This window comes from Leptidea sinapis, chromosome 11 (genome assembly GCF_905404315.1).
Source record: "Leptidea sinapis chromosome 11, ilLepSina1.1, whole genome shotgun sequence".
Classification (NCBI taxonomy): domain Eukaryota; kingdom Metazoa; phylum Arthropoda; class Insecta; order Lepidoptera; family Pieridae; genus Leptidea; species Leptidea sinapis.
The window spans coordinates 11886386-11902599 of record NC_066275.1 but is presented as its reverse complement, the minus strand read 5'-3'; the positions used below and the strand labels follow the sequence as shown (position 1 = coordinate 11902599).

Here is a 16214-nt window from a genome sequence, read left to right as displayed (position 1 = left end):
CCTTTACCACACAAACGTTTTTGAACAATACATTTGAATTCCATAATACATTTGTTTTGAACATTTTCTGGGATCTAGTTGTAAAAGCATATACATTGCCCCAAAAGACACACTAACTCGACTTAGCCGAGTAGTATGCATTATAAGTTTATGTCTGTTAAAACTATCTGAACCAATCAGAATTTATAATTTAGCGATCATTCATCATGAACAGATATTGATTTTCATTTTCTCCCTATTTAATATAAAATTGTTATTTCAGATGCGGAGGTGATGGCCAAATGAAATGTGATCCTAAAGTATGCACACCAGAGCCCATGCTTAGACAAATGATAGCAGCAGCTGTATCTGCCAGAAGACGGAGGTGAAAATCTTAATTAAGAAGTAACTCTTTATAGCAAGCAACGGAGATGACCTGAACGGGCTCATCTAAGTGATTCTAATTTCCACGTCTTTATAAATGCACAAGAATAATGCTCAAATTTCACGATGGAGTACTTAGTTATAGATTTTGTGTCATAATAATAATATGTAGAAATTGATTACTATATGTATAGATTATGATGCTGTGGCAGTTATATTTATTTTATTGAAATAATAACTGTGATTTTTATACTAAAATTGAACGATTCAAAATTTTCGTGAACTCACTGAAAAAGATATTAATTTTTCTTTAGACGTGCCAAACTATAGCTAGTTTAATATACTACGTATGTTTACATATATTTATTTCTAAATTTTATTATTAGTATAAATTTTAATGACATATAAAGAACTTGCCACAAGACATGATCATTAACTAAATGGAGAGTAAAATATACAATATAATTAACTTCTTGAACAGTTAAGATCGCCGAAATCTTGACCATTTTCGATCATATAATTTTGATTTACCGATTAGTCAATTCTTTATTTTACACGATTTTATACTTTTTGTCTAGTATCGTGTAAATATAAGATGCCTACGTTTAAGAAATCTAAAGTTGTAAATGCCTTAATTTGTAATAATTTATATATGTTAGGTGTATAGTACTTAAGCCATGTTTTAAGACCAGTGATTATTTTAGTTTAGAAATTTAGGAGGCAATTCTCATTGCGATAGAAAAGTATCAATCGATGTGCTAATTTTTATCACCTCGGTCGATATTTTTCCTTTTAATTTCACGTTTTACAGAAAGCGACCTTAACATCTTGTTTTCTTTAATCCGTGGATACTCGAATGTGCTAGCACTTTTAAGTAGGAATTTGTAAAACGTATTTTGATGAAATTTGTATCCACTTGTAATTTAGATTTTTATACAAAAGTGCTAGTTTATAATTGACAGACATAGGTCGGTACGAAAGTCGTTCGGCTGTTGTAATTATCGATTCATACAAGAATCAATAAATAGTTACATTAATTCGTACAAACCTCGTTCTGAGCGTAATGTTGTAGTAATATTTTATTTATTTAAAGTTCTAGTATATAGTGATACATATTATTATTATATTTGTTTATAATTATTGTAAGTGATAAAAACAGCAAAAAATTATCACAGCGACACAACAGCTACTCAATCATGTCAATTAAACTTTATATGTTATTGTTTAATTACAATTTACCGATTTTGTAAGCTAGAATCTAGCTATATTGAACTGTGAATGAAAATCAATTTAAATAAACCATTTAAAGATATATTTTATTTATTTACACCTGTAGTCCTTATTATGAATTACACAAAAACCGACCTCTTATTCGTCTTCGTGTGGTCAATGAAGGTCGTGTTTCTCCTGAAAGGCCTTCGCTGATTTGTTGACAAGCTGGATCCACATATGACGGGCAATTGTATTAAATAATTGCAACTGTACGAATCCTGTAATTAAACTGCTTCAAGTAATGATTTTATTTTATTTGAAACAGCCCAAAATCACGCATACAAAAGTAGCTTTGGATCTACTTCAGTAAATCTGCAAAATAACTGCTCGAAAACTGCTCCCATTACTATTAACATTCGTAAACATGCAATTATTGCATCGCAGTTTTGTTAGTGGAATAGATCTACATTTATCGGAGCGTTTCTGCAAAATAACTACAACAGCGGGCCTAACATGAACTCTTATTGCAATTCAATTGACAACCTAAAATGAACTGCTTTGCTATTTCGTACCACGACGTGATTAGAGCTATATAATTTAGGTTGACGTCAAATCAACTGATTAAATCGCAATGATGTCAATTGAATGTCAAAAATAATGTCAATCGAATCGCAAACTGATTTAGTTCGATCATTCATTCCTGCCATGAGGTAATATTTCAACCTAAACTGTATAGCTTGTGTCAAAGTGGGCGATTTGAAAAAAGTTGCTACTTCCTTAGAGGAAAGTGAATCGTGTTGTTAATAACTCTTAAAAAATAGTGAAAACATACAGAAAAGGAAAATTTTATTGATGACAGGTGAAATGAGAATACTTTATTGACTTTTTTGTAAAACAAAATACTTACTGAAAATAAATACCAAAAATAAAAATACTAAAGACGAGGCAGTAAGGGCCCGGGCCATAGCCTGTTCGCAATAACAAATTAAAAAAAATGTTCTTGGTGCTTCTGTCAAATAAAACATCAATATTTACGAAAACACCTAAGCAAACATTTAATTTGTAATTCAAAGAATTATTTTTAATTATATTACTATCATTTAATAAGTACAAAAAGGCAAAAATCATTAAGGTTTATAATTTGACGCTATAAAACGCAATTTTTTATATGTATTTTTAGTATTTTTTATGCATAAAAACCGCTAAAATCTTATCATTTTAGGTTTCGAAACGCAACGCATATGGTTCAAGTAAGAGAGACAAACTTATGCAACGACTGTAGAGCGTCATCTCTTTCTCACACCGCGGACCACAGACAAATTTATTTCATTCATTCTTCATAAGCGATCCAAACATCATTCAGTAAAAGGCAATTCATGGTACGAATTTTAGCGATTCAGTTTAGGTACCTAAACTGAACTGCATCGGAATCGCATCGCTTATTAAAAGTTGATGGTAGGCCCTCAGGTCTACTTAGGCCTGTTCCCAATATACTTATATATAATCAAGGGACACAACAGTTTGTTGGGGAATGACGCAGCGGATGAACTTCAAAGGCTGGTCCAAGTGGTCTCTTTGCCACTCCTGTCAATGCCCTTCAGCCAAATGCATTCATGGATACGTTCCCTCACCAACAATTTACACAACATCCAATTAATAATTGTTTGAAGTGATTTGTATACTATCGCCAAAATTGACACGTCGACTTATCAGCCTAAACAGTCACGGTATCTGAATCATGGTGGGCACTCTAACACGTCACACATTACTAAATTAGCACCTTTTCACATTCGGACGGAATAACAGACAGTCTTTAGTACAGAGGATGATTGGCTGCGGACGAAACGACACGTAATCCTGGAATGTGCAGGAGTGGCCAACCAACGGGCAAAAACCTTAGTAACTACAAGGTCGCTCCGAGATGTCCTCCGCTTATTAGCCAGCGAACTAAAATTTAAATATGTATGGACACGCGACGGTAAAATTTATGTACGGCAAGAGCAAGGAAAAGAACGTTTCAGGATACGTGAGGAGAGTGATTTATTCCGGGTTTTTGGAAAATCTTAATATTTGAGCCTTTATTTTAATATCATTCTTATTTTAAACTTACATTTAAAGCTTATATTTTTATAATGTGCAACCTTCTGTTATTTCATACATTTTCTACACAACATAGTACAAATAATGCTCACACTCTAAGCAGAACTCACACTAAACACACAGAACTCTTAAACACATATTCATATAAACATACACAAATGTTAAATATTAGTTGCACATTGTTTATTAAAGTAGTTCATTTAAAAATTCCTAATGGCTAACCCTTCAAAAAAATGTTTGAAAATAGGTTTATTAAATGCAAGATCATTGAATACAGGGACGGATGATTTATTGATAAGTTTATTAAAGTATGAACCAGATATCCTTGCGCTCAATGAAACGTGGATAAAAGAAGGGGAAGAAGCTCTTGTGGTGACCAACTACAAATTTATTCACAAGGCTCGAACCGGTCAAAGGAGAGGTGGTGGAGTTGGTTTCTTTATCAGAAAAGGGATAGTCGCTCGCATTAAACAACTTCCAAGCACTGCTCTTGAGCAGTTATGGCTGGAAGTTCAATAACCAGGTGCTATTATGGCTATCGGTACAGCTTATAGACCCGAGTGTCAGCGTCCGTGATGCGATAGATAACATTAGTGAATCAGTAAACCTGATGGGGCACTGCAACTATAGCTGTCTTCTCGGTGACCTCAATATCAATCTCCTCAATGAAGATCTGCCACAGGTAAGAGATTTATTATCTTTTTGCTATCAACATAATTTACATCAAATAGTTAAGGATCCGACTAGGGTTACGGATAACTCGGAAACATTGATTGACATTATCTTAACTGACACTCCATCCAAATGTCAGAAAGTTGACATAATTCATAACAGAGACCTAAGCGATCACGCGATGGTGTTGACATATTTTAATTTTAAGAAACCAAGGCTTAACAAAACGTTTGAGTTCAAACGATATCTCCATAATATGGATCTGACTTTATTCAAATCTGACCTTAATTTAATTCCCTGGCATCTTATCAACAGCTTCAATGATGTAGATCATATGGTTGATACTTTTAACGATCATATCTTAACATTATTCGACCTTCATGTCCCAATTAAAAGATCAGTTCTAAGAGGCCCACCTAAGCCATGGATCACAGACAGTTTAAAAATTATGATGAACCTGAGAGATAAAGCTCTAAAGAAAGCAAACATTACTAAATCTGATACCTCAAAAACATACTATCGCACCCTCAGGAATCTTGTTACAGCTACTATGGAACGAGAAAAAAAAGCATTTTTTGAACACTCTATTAATAACAATATTCACAAACCAGCCCTCTTGTGGAAAAATATAAAAAATATTACTACGATTACTAAATCAGTCAACCTCTTTACCGGACCACCTTAAAGACCCAAATGAAATAAACGCTCATTTTTTAAATCTACCCCCATACAACAAAGAAGATATAGAAATTACGACAAACGAAAAAGACAGTATACAACAAGCATTTGAACTGAAAATTACATCAGAGCAGGTAGTCCTTAATATTTTAAAGGCTATCAAAACTAAAGCTATGGGTGTTGATAAATTAGACATTGACATGATTTTACTTAACGTTGTAGTTACTCTGCCTATAATAACAAATATCATTAACACGTCAATATTAACTCATAAATTCCCTTCTTGTTGGAAAAACACACTTGTTAAACCTATACCAAAAAAAACAACTGTTAATGGACTAAATGATTTACGAATAATTTCTATTTTACCCTTACTATCCAAATGTTTAGAAAAAGTAGTCCTAGATCAAGTGGTTGCTTATCTCGACAGTATAAAAGTAATACCAAAATATCAATCTGGGTTTCGTAGGGGTCACGGCACAGAAACAACCCTTCTACATATCACTGATGATTTGACAGAAGCATCGGATATGGGATATAGTAGTATACTAGTTTTGCTAGACTATTCTAGAGCCTTCGACTGTATCCCTTCAGAAATACTGCTCTCAAAACTAAAACACTATGGTTTCACTAAAAATACTTGCTGTTGGTTTGAAACGTTCCTGACCGGTAGAAGTCAAATGGTGGAAATTGAAGACAAAACTGGTAAAAAACTTCTTTCTTCGTTGCTGCCTGTGATAAGAGGTGTCCCACAGGGCTCTCTGCTAAGCCCGATAATTTTCTCCATTTTTACTGCTGACCTCCCCAAATATATAAAAACTTGTAAGTACCACCTCTACGCTGTTGACACGCAACTGTATTACTCTTTCAAAGGCAAGGATGTCAAAGACGCTATACGTAAAATAAATCAGGACTTAGAAAATATCTACAATTGGTCAAAAAAAACTCGCTGTCACTTAATCCAGCTAAATCACAGATGTTAGCCCTTGGAACAAAAAACCAAATTAAATATATATGTAACTGCAACGAAAAAGTAAAAATAAATGATATACCAGTAGAATATGTAAAAACTGCACGTAATTTGGGCCTGGTATTAGACGGCGAGCAAAAATTTATGGAACATATTAACAATAAAATAAGAACTGCTTTCTATAAACTAAAAACACTATATAAAATAAGGCCATACCTAAAAGAGGAACTACGTACTTCATTGACTGAGTCACTTGTCCTCTCCCAATTCAACCACTGCAGTACAACATATGGTCCCAGACTTAGTTATAAATTGGAGAGAGCAGTGCAGCGGGTACAAAATGCATGTATTCGATTCTCCTTTCATGTTCCAAACAGAGGCTATATAACTCCATATTTAAACAACAAACGAATACTTAATATGAAAGCTAGGAGAGAATTGCATTATGCCTGTAGTATAAAGAGAATTATCTATAGCAAGCGCCTTGAATATTTATTTGAAAAATTGTCCTGGAGCCGAAGTTCTAATTTAAAATGAATACCATACTACAAAACAACAAGATATAGATCCAGTTTCAAATTCATGGCTTGCCGTATTTGGAATGATTTGCCACCACCTCTTAGAATGATAAAAAATATAAATCAGTTTAAGGGTAAATATAAAATGGCATTGTTAAAAAAACAACAGGAAGCTGAAAATTTTAATTATTGTGTATGGAAAGAACTTCCCTTATATAAATATTTTTCATGATTAAACCATAACATTTGCAAATCGTTTCATATTACATTTAAACTGACACATTGACACACACTCATATATTTATACAACACACACACTCACACTCACAAACACACTAATAATTTATACAGAGGTTGATACATTTAGAAAAAGTTTAGATCTGCATTGTTATCGTTATTAGTTTGCCCTCTTTACTATGTATCCCACCCTACACCTTAGGGAGATGGGAATGGCTGAAAACCAGCGCTGCATGAAAATATTATTTCAGGCAGCGTAAGCTGAGCCTACTCCCTTTTGTCTTAATGTATGTTTTGTAATAAGCTGGTATTGTATACTTAAATTAAGTTCAAGGCAATAAATTTTATTATTATTATTATTATGTCTGCTAACACTCCAGGACTGAACTGAACTTCTGGATTGAGCTTGGCTGGTAGGAATGACTGGCTAACATTGCACTCAAAATGAACCCAATTAATATTATGGTTTTAATGGTTTAATTGCTAAAACAAGAGCCCTATACCAATAATACCATACAAAACATAAAAGTAACAACAGTTAAATTTGTTATCAGTTTTGAATTTGTTAGAATACAGCACATAAAAATCAGTTGCAAAAAAACTTGCTGCGAATCAATATATACATCTGCTTAATAATTAAATACCAAACATTATAATAATGTAAGATAATTGAAAAACTATTTTGTGAGATATAAGTTTACAATGATGAACAGGGATACCATCATTGGAAACAATGTTAAGTTGGATTAGACAGCCTCATCAAGCTGTTAGCTATAAACCCACATCTTACAAAAGGAGCTTTCTTCCACGTACTACAAAGCTGTGGAATGAGCTTCCTTGTGCACTGTTTCCGGGACGATAAGACATGGGTACATTCAAAAAAAGCGCATACACCTTGCTTAAAGGCTGGCAACGCTTCTGTAATTCCTCTGATGTTGCAAGAGAATGTGGACGGCGGTGATCCCATTACACCAGGTACGCTCGTTTGTGCTCCTTTATCCATAAAAAAATTGTAAAGTACACTGAAATTGGTCGTGCGCAAGGCTTCAAATGGTTTCAAATTTAATGATTTTAAAATCTGTTTGTGTTTATTATAAAAATTATAAGGAATCGTTTTATTTTAAATATCTACAGTTAAAGTTAAAGTTTTATTGTAAAACCAGGGACGATAGATAGACCATAGTTTAACACTAAAACATGTTTTGTAATAAGACTTTTGTTTAGACGGTGGTTTAAATAAAAGTACCTGACTGAATATCAGCTGCTGATCTGAATTCGAGCCGTGCTGTCTAAATATCAGACAGAAAAATAATTGTTTTTACAACAAAAACAGCCGACATAAGTCTTCTTGTTGAGGTAGTTAGTTATATGAGGATTTCATTCAACTCGAGAATCTAAATTTAAAAATAATGATTGAGTCAACAGATTGTATTATTTCTTCATTAATTTTAAAAATTTTACTGATCTGTTTGATATTTCGTTATAAAAAATTTAATACATTTAGTTTTATTTGAATCATTACAATTGATTATTAGTAGACCAAACCAACACACTTCTTTGGAAAGGGCATTAGTTACACTGTCAATAATTTCTATTTTGTTTAAAATATAGGGAAGTTCAGGGATCTATCTCCATATAATATCGTCTCCCATTATTTGTGTATATAGATAATCAGATCATTGCATAAATAAAAAAAGCAATGGACCTAATATTGTTTCTTGCGGCACGCCCGTAACATTAGGGGCACCTGGAGACTTTGCTTTATTTATAACTGTTTGTTATCGGTCACTTTAGTATGATTTAATTATTTTTATTGAGACACTACACAGTCGAAGGCCTTAAACAAGCCACAGAATACACCGAGAGCATCTTGTTAATTGTCCCAGACACCAAATATAAATGTTCCGTTAACGCAAAACCTACATCTGCCGTATTTCTTAATTAAAGCAGAGTTTATGGATGGATACTTACGTGAAAAACAGAATTGTCTGTCATGAAACTAATAAATATAATAAGAATTTATAAAATTAACCAACCAATTTATATACACCGGAAATAACAGTAAGAATCTTATAGAAATATTAAAGACATTTGCTTCGAGAACATTTGTTTTTAAATTAAAAGTTGTATTTTTTAATACTTCAAACGTCTATAATATTATTCGAGTATACATTAATACAAATACGTGGGCAGGATTATTGAAATAGGGTTGAACTCAAAAGCCCTCACAATTTTTTATCTTGTACATAAATTGTAGCTTAGATATAGCACCTATTGGCGATTTGAAGAACTATAACTACAATGTGACTCTACATTCTAAATAGACTAGTGGCTGTTCTAATAGTTCACCACTGTTCCCTAACATTTCAGCCATAATAAACTAGGTGGCGCTGTTCTATCTTTGTAAGTAAACGGATTACAGTTAAATTAAAACTTAAATAATTAGTTAGAATTTTCATTTAAATGTATGAAAATGATTCTATCGATCATTCAGACATTGAGTTATTGATAAAGTTAACGAATGAGGCATTAGCTCGACTAGCATTACTTAACATAATATAAGTCAGAATAATATTGTTTATTCCGTTAAATATAAAATTCATCTGCAAAAAATATTTATATTATTAAAGTTATATAGTTATAGTATTCAATCTTAAATGTTAAAATTTATGATTAAAACTATAAAATTCTATTAAAAATTATTAAATGCTATGCCAATTAATTTCACTTCCTATTATTCCATGCTAAGAAAAAAATCACATATTAGACAGCTCCATAACTCTTCGCAATAATGGTAAAATTAACATGATTAAATAATCTATCTTACGTACAGAGTACATTCTGGAATAACCTCTACAAGCTACATAATAATATTTAAACAGTGTAAATACCTGTTCTTCAAGTTGCCCCTGCAACTCTCTTCCAACTTTTATACTTTTTGTTCCATAATCATAACATGGATCAAACATTTACGTCGTACGAAATATATTTGTACATTTATACATATGTACGTTATATCTACGCACGAATATATAAATAACAAAATTAAAACATGATTGTTAGATATATGTCTATTATTAATTAAGGCCGTATTTAAAACAATAGGATAAACAGAATTTAGCCTGTTTCTTTTTAAATAACAATTTATTTTTTATGTTTTTTTCTGGAACCTTTTGTCTAAAATAAAAACAATGTAAGTTATTCCCTCATAATATCTATCTACAAGAGCCAGTGAATGCCCTAAATGACAAAGAAATCAAATTTCATTAACTGCTTTATTAGTTCACGTAAACAGTCGTAAGTATACACCTCGTATTTAGTTGATATTTCAAAACTAATCAATTTCATGTATAGTTTACGTATGTGGCCATAAAATGAAATAATTTTTAATCATAACATCATATAATTATGTTATTATTATTGAGTAGTATAACAATATTTTTCCATAGATTTCTTATAGTGTAAGTTACATCCAAATATTAATATAACAATAAGATTCTAACTAAAGGTGGCATATCCACTTTTTCTCAACTAGCTATTTGTTAGCTACGTAGAATTATGTCGGTACCCTCAATTTGAATAAACCGCTCTCACTCGCTCTAACGAAAATCTATAAATTCCATCTCCCTCTATTCCATTACTTTTATATTGTTCGCTAACTTTCTTGTTTTATAAGCAAATACACATATTTGAAAGTTTGTATATTTGTTGGTTGTGTTGTAGCTACGATAATAACCTCGTGCGCTCTTGTTGAGTTTTTAATTTAGTTAAAATTAAAATCTGATTCATTTACCAGCGTTGTTAGATTGATTGTATTAGTCTTTATAATGCAACGTAGTTAGTTATTATTAAATTAGTTCTATAGGTAATGAATTACTTGAATAAAAAGTAAGTAATATGAACAGTTACATAATTATACAGAAAACTATTAAAGTACATTAATGTTTTGTTTTTTCTGGCACTGTGCGGTATACGAATTCAGCCATGAAACCTTTTTTAGATAGAGAAGTTAACTATTTATAAGTGTTTGGGTGCTTCATTTGAAATGTGACAAGACCTTCACCTGATGCTAACTGTAAGTGATACGCCCTGCCCATTACAATGGATTCTTGATTGAAGTTAAGATTGCGCTTGTCACTTTGACACATAAGATGCTAGTTCACATTAGCCCAGTAATTTGAATAGCTATGACGCATAATTATAATCCTTGCTTCGACTTTATGTCGAATATAGAATTCTTATTTTTATGAAAATAAGGGATGAGACGAGCCGGATGTTGAGCTGATGGCAGTGCGGCCGATATTAATACCATCTTTGTGCTGCAGAAGAGGGCTATTCGCGCGACCTAGGTCCTAAAGAATCATTAAGAGAAAATTTAAAGAAATAAACATTTTGACTGTTGCTTCTCAATACATTTTTGATAATGTTCTGTATGTTCATAAGCACATTGAGGAATTTTCTAGAAACTGTGACATTCATAATGCTAACACGAGGAACAAACATAAACTTGTTATGCCTACTACTCGGCTGGGTCGAGTTAGTAAGTCTTTTGTTGGGGGATGTATATGCTTCTACAATATGATCCCAGAAAATGTACAACAAATGTGTTACGAAATTTAAAAGAATTGTTAAAAAACGTTTGTGTGGGAAAGATTATTATAGCATAAACGATTTTCTTAACGACATCACGGACTGGGAATAAAGCGAACACCCTCAGGCTCTTTAATTATAAATGTTTATTGTATGATATTACATTGTAATCCATATTTTATATTAAAAAAAGCCCGCTGAGTTTCTTGCGCCCATTCTTCTCAGGTCTGAGGCAGTCTCTTTTGAATGGGTGGTAGTTTTTGATTTTCAATAAGTGATTTTAAATCCTATTTTGAATAAAAATATTTGAATTTTAATTTTAATTTGATGGTAATTGATATGCCCTGCCCATTACAATGCATTGCCGCTCAGGATTCTTGATAGACCCAAAAATTCTGAGCGGCACTACAATGCTTGCCCTAAACATATGGTCGTAATTACTACGGTAAGACCATCGTACGGTCCGGTGGGCGCCTCGCACCAATTGGTCCGGCGTAGCACTTGGTACGGTCCGTGCGGTACAAATAATTAATTTTGTGAAATGCACAACACGATATACACTCGAATATGGTCCGCTACCAGACCGCCTCCGATGATATCACCAAATCCGATCATGTGTTTAGGCTATTACTGTATCACGGCAGAAAAAGACGCAGTTGTGTTATACAGATGTCATTAACACTGTTTGGAGTACATATTATTTAAAAAAAAATGTGAAGTAGGCGTTACTTTGCGGAAATCCATAAATATATAAATGATTAGTGTTAATTCCGCCAATATTTGTCTTAAAACAATTCGACACGTGTCTCGCCTCTACACGAGGCATCCTCAGGACGTGTTGTCTCGCCAAATACTGGCACGAGACTGAGTGTTAATTCCGCCAATATTTGTCTTTAAACAATTCGACACGTGTTTCGCCTCTACACGAGGCATCCTCAGGACGTGTTATCTCGCCAAAATCTGGCACGAGACAATTCGACACTAAATAAAACTCAAATCATTTATATATATATTGTACATATAATTTTTTAGGGCCTGAATTCACTTTGAATACCAAAACTTCACTCTGTTATAACCGTTTTTCTCTAAATTAATATTACTAGCAGTTTTAAAAAAATATTATATTATATGTTTAAGATATATTGACCAATAAGATAAAGACCAAAGTATTTATTTCATACTTCAGTTACCATGAGCCTCTTGGATAATATATCGACAATGTAATCTTCAAGTCTGAATAAATCTATGTAATATAATATGAATAAAATATAAAATACTTATCAAACTTTGTATCACTATGATCATTATTAAAACCTGCAATTATCCTCTTCCCGAAATTTTACATTCGTCCCATTATCTTAAAGCCAAAATTTTTCAACATATCTCACGGAGGAATACTCTTTCGCACCATGATCGAATGGAAGGATTTGACTCTCCAAAGGTTTCACTTCAAGCACGTGTGAATCTCACACATGTTTTTTTTACTCATCAATTATGATTAATTAATCATTTAAAACTTTTAAATACGACTCGTAAGCCCTGGTCACCCGCCTTTGTCCTATGACCAAGGTCACTCGCATGTATTAAAGCCTTAATATTCTTAGCTTAAATTTTTCATTAATCATTGTTACTATCTGTAATTGTTTATAAAAAGCTATTTTGTATTGAAGGAAATTTTGATTTGAATGTAAAATATAGACGTGATATTTCTTGGAGTAATGGGAAACGAAAAAAAATCAACCCAATTCATCAATGGACGTTTGAGTACAGAGACTACTTTTTATTCGGATTTGTTCTACTTTTAATCAAAGCTTCTGGTTATTAAAGTTCACTATAAAAGTTTTTTTTTGAAGACGAGGACTAACTGCATGCAACCAGATGGCATTAGATCATCGCGGCCAAAACTCTCATGTCTAAAGTCTTTCTTCAGAGGACTCACAACTAGGGTTGCCAACCGCACTGTAAAATAGAGTACTGTACTGTATACACGGACTTCTAATAAGTACCACTGCACTTGCGGCTGTCAAAGTGCTTTTGTGCCTGTTTGATATTCGCCATTTTGGCGCTGTTGGCCATGTAGCGAGACTCTGTGGTACTAAAACTACTGATGAAAACCTCAGCTAAACAAACAACGATAGGAAAACTATTTCCAAAAAGAATTGCGTACTTTATTACGCTAATTCTTATAAATAACACGGAAAATGGCCGAAATTAATACAAAATGCAAAAATACTTCAGAGTATAATTGTACGCTTCTCTTGCAGCCATTTGTATTATACGTCAAAACTAGTTCTCTGGACGCTCGCGAATGGCGCTTCAAATAGGCACAAAAAATTTCTGTCAAACATAGGAAACAGCCTGTCCAGTGGTATTTATACAGGTCAGTGGCTGTATATCGTGTAGGCATACTCTATAATCTATAACATGTAATAGAGTGTGATACAATACTCTTTTTTACACAATGTTATAAACTATACTACTACCAGTCATGTAATATTATGCAAACTCACTATCATAACCAAAAAATATGTATTCACTGTTAATTTGTTGGTATCCTCAATTTACCCAAGCCACATTCGGACGTTCCTGAACGCAGCCACTAATGTCATTATGTCAATGTCATGCATAAAAAAATACCTTTTTAGAAAAATATAAAATAAAAGTGTAAGTAATGATATTCTTTTTTGTAAGTCTGTACTCTTTATTATCATTATCCTTTGAAATCAGTTATACTCTATTTCTTCTAATAAAAGTTGGCAATAAAGAGGATGTAAATACTACGTAATAAGAGTAGGGACTGCCTAAGTAAAAATTGAAATCAAGTTTATTATGAAACGTGCAGTCATTTGACATAAATCTCCTTTTTTTACAAGATTATAGCCGTCATCTGTCAATCTGTCAATCACTGCACGTTTCATACAATCGAGTGAATCGCTTTTTTCTTAGAGAGTTTCGCTAGGCTGGTTGGCAAACCTACTCACAACCGACCATATAAATATACAAAATATCAATTCGAAAGCAGTTGTGTGCCGTTTCAAGAGCTTGAGATCCAATTTGATATGGACCCGTAATTCAATTGCCCGAGACATACCATTTTAATACACTGTAATTAATCAGTTAACTAGGGATAAAACTGCTAGGTCAGGCGAGTAAGTATACCATTATTAACTGTTTGTCCTTATTAATAATTTTGTGTTCAATTTTATAACTAAAACTTACATTTATAGCAACGCAGTGGTTGAGAGTGTAATAAATTTAACTAACAATTCAACAGTGCTTTTAAAAATTAGATACTTTAATAAAAATATTTGTCGGTGACTTTCAGGGTTTTATCTTATAACGCCACGCGCGCTGTAGGTATTATACTGATGCAGATGCTGTGCTTCATCATATGATTGGTCACTTACTTGCATAAAAAACAGCATTTAATGAAGTGGATTGACGCAGAAGATCCAGAAGGCAGGGCCGGAAGATTCGACAGATACTTTTTTGAAGTGTCATATTGTCTTTTTCAATTGACCGACGGACGGCTCTATAAGACTCTGCAAGGCATTCACTGCAAGTCTGATCTTTAAAATCCCTATCCATTATTATAAATTAATATTAACCTCATATAAAAACACTATCGAGTCGCTCTCTTGAAGCTGACTGATTAATAACATTTAATGAAATCTCAATTAATATGTTAATATGGCGGGAAATATCGAAGTTTATGACATACCGCGTTCCAAATTTGAATTCAAACAAATATAAATTTGAAGTTTGAAGTTATAATTATATTGAAGGCCAGATAAGTAGATCCTTTAGATGGATCTAATGAAGAGTTGAACAAACATACCAATATTATTATCATGCGTCATCGTGACGGTGGGTCTAGTGTTTATAGCGCTGGGGCGTATCTATAGAGTAAATCTAAGCAGTACATACTGTAACGAAGGTAACAAGACAATCCACGAACTAAATCTTACATGAGCTTGATCTTGAAATCTCTTTCACAAACTAGCACGCTGGTCACCTCCTGGTAAGCAAATACTCCCTATGATATCATATATATCATCTTCCTATATATATAGGAAATGTATTTTAGTACCTGATTAACTGAACCTTCTATGGTATCTCTCTTCTACAAAGTAATAATAAGGTTATCAATTGTAAAATAGATCCTGTAGATGAAGCCACAACCCGAGAGTTGAACAAAGCATACATGATTTTATGACTATACATCACTTGAACGGTTAGTTCAGTTGGATGAGCATTCGCACGGAACGCGAGAGATCGTGGGTTCCCACATCATTCATAAAAAATTGTTTGAAATAAATCTTAGAAATGAGGGTTAACACTTTATAAACATAACGAATTGTTTAAATAATAATTTTAATCTCTCTTGATTCTGTCGTTAAATTCTGTTGATGACAATATTGTCAAGTGTGAATCTCATGCCATTCATAAATCCATGCTGAGAGAGGTCTCATTTGCACAAGAGCTTTTCCAATACCTATTATATAAAATTTAAATGCCAAATAATATTTATTACTTACATACGCTTGTAAGTGTGGGAAACTTTTATCGTATTGTAATCAATTATTAATTTCGGAAGATATTACGATACAATATTTTTCTATGTACCGGAAGACGTAATATTGGTCGGCCCCCAACAAGATGGACCGACGATCTGGTCAATATTGCCGTAGTGGGTTGGATGAGGGCAGCGCAGGAGCGACCGTCATGGAGATCTCTGGGGGAGGCCTTTCTCCAGCAGTGGACGTCTTCCGGCTGAAATGATGATGAATCAATAATTTGATTTTACTTATGTGCGTGAAATATTAACAATCTCAGCCCTTTTGGGAAAACCCGTATAACAAGCATCAGTGGTA

The 16214-nt window shown here is 33.1% G+C and overlaps 1 protein-coding gene across 2 annotated transcripts in view; it reads left to right on the top strand.

Annotated features, from left to right (window-relative positions):
* The window catches only part of LOC126966911 (uncharacterized), a 53097-nt gene extending 51422 nt beyond the window's left edge, over positions 1-1675 (top strand). For both annotated transcript variants that reach the window (XM_050811192.1, XM_050811191.1), the window contains one exon: positions 263-1675. In XM_050811192.1, the coding sequence (XP_050667149.1) occupies positions 263-368 (106 nt within the window). In that variant the 3' untranslated portion in view covers positions 369-1675. The remainder of the gene's footprint in view (positions 1-262) is intronic.
* Positions 1676-16214: the final 14539 nt, after the last annotated feature.